The sequence below is a fragment of the Dioscorea cayenensis genome, chromosome 20 (genome assembly GCF_009730915.1).
Source record: "Dioscorea cayenensis subsp. rotundata cultivar TDr96_F1 chromosome 20, TDr96_F1_v2_PseudoChromosome.rev07_lg8_w22 25.fasta, whole genome shotgun sequence".
NCBI classification, from domain to species: Eukaryota; Viridiplantae; Streptophyta; class Magnoliopsida; order Dioscoreales; family Dioscoreaceae; genus Dioscorea; species Dioscorea cayenensis.
Window position 1 is genome coordinate 3379682 of NC_052490.1, and position 4250 is coordinate 3383931.

Here is a 4250-nt window from a genome sequence, read left to right on the forward strand (position 1 = left end):
GGGAATCCCTACTATAATTTAATTAAAACAATAATTCTATTGTTTCTTTTTGGAATGTCTACTATTTTTTAATCAAAACTCTAATCCTATATTTTGTTAAAGTAATGTCCACTATTTTTCAATCAAAACCCAAATCCAATGTTTTTTTCCCGAAATGGCAACTATATTTGAATCAAAACCCTAATCGTGTGTTTCCTTTTCAAAATGTCTCCTATTTTGCAAACAATACCCAAATCCTATATTTTCTTTTGTTAATGTCTCCTATTTATTAGTTTTGAACCAAAACCCGAACATATGTGTTATTTTCGCAATGTTCCATATTTTTCAATTAAAAACCTAATCCTTTCTTTTCTTTTCAGGTTGTCTGCTATTTTTGCATCAAAATTCCAATCCTAAATTTTATTTTCGGAACATGTCCTATTTTTCAGGTTTGAATCAAAACTAGAATGCTATCTTTTGTTCTGGGATTGTCTGCTAATTTTTAATCAAAATGGCAATCCGATGCTTTCTTTTGGGAATGTCACATATTTTTAAATCAAAACCCGAATCGTACATTTTATTTTCAAAGTGCCTCCTATTATTCAATCAAAACCTTAAGCCTATGTGATCATTTTTGGAATGTTTACTATTTTTGAATTAAAACCGTAATCCTATGTTTTTCTTATTGTAATGTCTCTTATTTTATTTTGTCAAAACACTATTGCTAAGTTTTCTTTTCGGAACGCCTACTATATTTGAATCAAAACCCTAATCCTTTTTTTTTCTTTTTGGAATGTCAATTATTTTTTACTCAAAACCCTAATCCTATGTTTTTTTAGAATGTCTAGTATCTTTCAATCAAAACACAAATCCCTTTGTTTTATTTTCTTAATGTCTGCTATTTATTAGTTTTGAATCAAAGCCCTAACCAATGTTTTCTTTTGGCATTGTCTCCTATTTTCAATCTAAAATATAATCATTTCTTTTCTTTTTGGAAAGTATGCTATTTATGAATCAAAACCATAATCTTTTATTTTCTTTTCGGAAAGTGTACTATCTTTGAGTTTTGAATCAATTCTCTAATCCATTGTTTCATTTTTGGAATGTCTCATTTTTTTAATCAAAACACTAATCCTATATTTTGTTTTTGGAATCTTTGCTAATTTTTAATGAAAACCATAATCCTATGATTTTTTTCTCTTATTGTGTCCTATTTTTTAATCAAAAAGCCTAATCCTATGTTTTCTTATAGTAATGTATCACGCCCCAAACCCGGCTGACCAAACCAAGTGCCAGACAAACGGCCACAGACCCATAAGGCATGACCCCATAGGCCACCAAGGACTCATAATCTGATTTAGGACAAGCAAATCTATAACAAACCAATTGAGTTACAGGATTATAGACTCTACACAGTACACAATACCGGGGTACAAGCAGTCCAAATACAAAATACAAGAATACAGTGATAGAAAAAGACAACAACTCAAATTTTACAATGGAACCACACCTACAGACAGTCTTTCAAAGTCCACACTGGCCTACCACTCTTGATCTGAAAAGGATTTAAACAAATCCATGAGCTTACTAGCCAATATGGTTTATAAATCTCGATTTCAAGAATAATTTAAAGTTTAAACATAGTTTAAACAAATACAAAATAAATAATTTAATAGAGGTATAGTTCTCAAGTAATACCGCTATTCAAGATAACTGTAATCAAAAGAATACCATATTTCAAACCACAAACAATAATTCGCCATAAGTGAACATAAGTCTTCAAAACATAATTTAAACAAAATAGAAAGTGAAATATTCTAATAGAAGAATATTTCCAAATATGATTTACAGGATTTCAAAACCCAGAAATATGATATAAAAACTACAGAAACTTCAAGGCAAGACAAAAAATTTGCGTCTAAGATAATCACAGAAATCAATAACACATAAATAGTGCAATTGATAAAATCAAAATCAAAAGTCAAACCAAAATGTAACAGATTCCATTGTATGTCTCCAAATTCACTATAGACACCGGAAGCTATTTGTTTACCATTGGTGACCCGAGCCAGAATAACAAAGATCATTTATTATCCTCGGTGACTCGAGACTATATCAGGTGGCCATTAATTATTTCACCGAACGGATACGGTGCGAAACTGCATTCTCATTTTTTCAGAATTTCTTCTCAAGAATGTCAGGGTTTAACCCCCCAAATGACTGGGTTGCATATTGCTCATTTGGAGACCAAAACATCCAGACAGATTTCAAAGCCAAAATAAAGAATATTCACAAGTTTTTCCCAAATACTCACACGAGCAAAAATACAAAATTTCAGAATCCCACTTTAGGGAAAATGACTGAATAAATAGAAATTATTTATAAAATCATATAAATGAATAAATCGTCTAATAAAAACCAATCACCCTGAAAATTTACACTCTCAATGTCTCGGCATAATATCAATTCTAACATGTTTTATTTCACAACACATAACTCCAAGATCATACCAAAAAATGCAAAGATATTTTGCAGTACTAAACTTAGGAAAATCTTAAATATTTTTCCTTGTCAAATCATTCACAAAATTTAGTCTCACAAAGTGAGAAAAATCATGTTACATCTAAAGATTCTACATATAGACGTTATCATGCGCATGTCTTTTTAATGCGTCATAAATCATAATCTACAAATACAATAAACTTGAAATTTTGCAGGCTGAAAAATAAGGTGATAATGAATATTTTCTTTACTGAGCACTTTGCTTGATTGCATTTATTAAATCCGGAATTTGAATCTAAATATGCATGTCTACACAGTAATACCTCCAAGACATGTTATCTAGAATCTATCATATCTTACAGAATACATATCTCCTGATGTATTCACTTCTAACATTCACCCAAATTAACATTTTCTCTAAACACATATATACCCATCAAACCTGCACATCTACTCAATATTATTAATAATTAACATACACCCTTTAAAACATAATAGCATCCACTATACATTACCTCAAGAGCTTTGACCTTATCATCATACCATAAATATGATCATAACCCCATCGTATAAGAACAAATAGATAAATAATGAAGTGGTTATAACCAAATATTCTAATGCATATGATGCATTAAAGTTTCAAAATAAGTAGCTTCCATTTAAAAAAATAACATACCGAAGCATAATTACTAATTCCATAACTAATTAGAGCCATAAATCAGAAATACATGAAAATACCTATTCGACGATAGATAATTTTATAATTAATAACAATAAGCAAGAATACCATAATTAAATAATAGATAATAATTTTTCCGAAAAGAAAATCTTCAAATAATGAAAACATGAGTTCTCGGGGGATTACTTACTTAAAAGAGATTCCTTCAACTTCTAAGACTCCAGTCGACACTAAAGCAACTTCTAGGGGTCCACAAGAATGGCTTTGATGTGCTATATGTTGGGGTATTAGAAGTTATCCATCGAGAGAGTGGCATTAGCAAGAGGAACAGAGACAAACATATCACCACCAAAATACTCAGCAAGACTAATGTCTTCCTTCACAGTATTAATCTTATGAGGTAGATCAAGAATAGTGCACTCAACCTCAGGGAAAACATGAGCTATAGCTCTTGCCATAGTTTTAGTCCCTCCACCAACTTCAACAAATGACTTCAACCCCTTAAACACGTCCCTACAAGTCATCATGACAACATCACCAACAAGCACCAAATCACTAGCCATACCATCATTGAACATCTTGTTAAACTCCAACTTCTCATCAGCCACATCCCCCAACCGATTGCCAAGATAAAACTCAAAAGGAGTCTCTTTTGAGGTCCTCAACCATGGACTCCAGACATGTGAAGAGTCACGCATGATTGGGATCTAGGAGCAAGCTAAGGGAAGGGATGTTGCTCAATGTTTAAGCTTAAAACAAAAGATAGGATATCAGCGTGAGTAGATGCTTTGTGGCTTTGGAAGGATCTTTTGTTTTGGTGAAAAATACTAAGCAAACTAGAGTGGTTATGAAGAGACCAAAAGCTTTCAACCTTTGACAGAGGGATAGAGAGAGCAGAAGCCAACTCAATGAGCTCCATCTCAGCTTGAAGGTTTCTAGAGAGAGGAGAGTGAGAACTAGATAGGTACCAAATAATGTAAACAAGCTCTTCCTCTTTTTCAAGGTTTTGCATGGAAATGAGGCCAAGAATCCCGGCTTGAAAGGTATTTACAAATGAATGAAAACAAAGCTGGGGCCCACATAATGTCTC

The 4250-nt window shown here is 32.1% G+C and overlaps 1 protein-coding gene across 1 annotated transcript; it reads right to left on the bottom strand.

Annotated features, from left to right (window-relative positions):
* Positions 1 to 3447: 3447 nt before the first annotated feature.
* On the bottom strand, positions 3448 to 3858 carry LOC120251876 (probable O-methyltransferase 3). The gene has a single exon (XM_039260526.1). The coding sequence runs from the start codon at positions 3856 to 3858 to the stop codon at positions 3448 to 3450; it is 411 nt and encodes a 136-aa protein (XP_039116460.1).
* Positions 3859 to 4250: the final 392 nt, after the last annotated feature.

Bases quoted from the DNA above. Each gene is read 5' to 3' on its own strand.
- LOC120251876 (XM_039260526.1), bottom strand. From the start codon at position 3,858: ATGCGTGACTCTTCACATGTCTGGAGTCCATGGTTGAGGACCTCAAAA.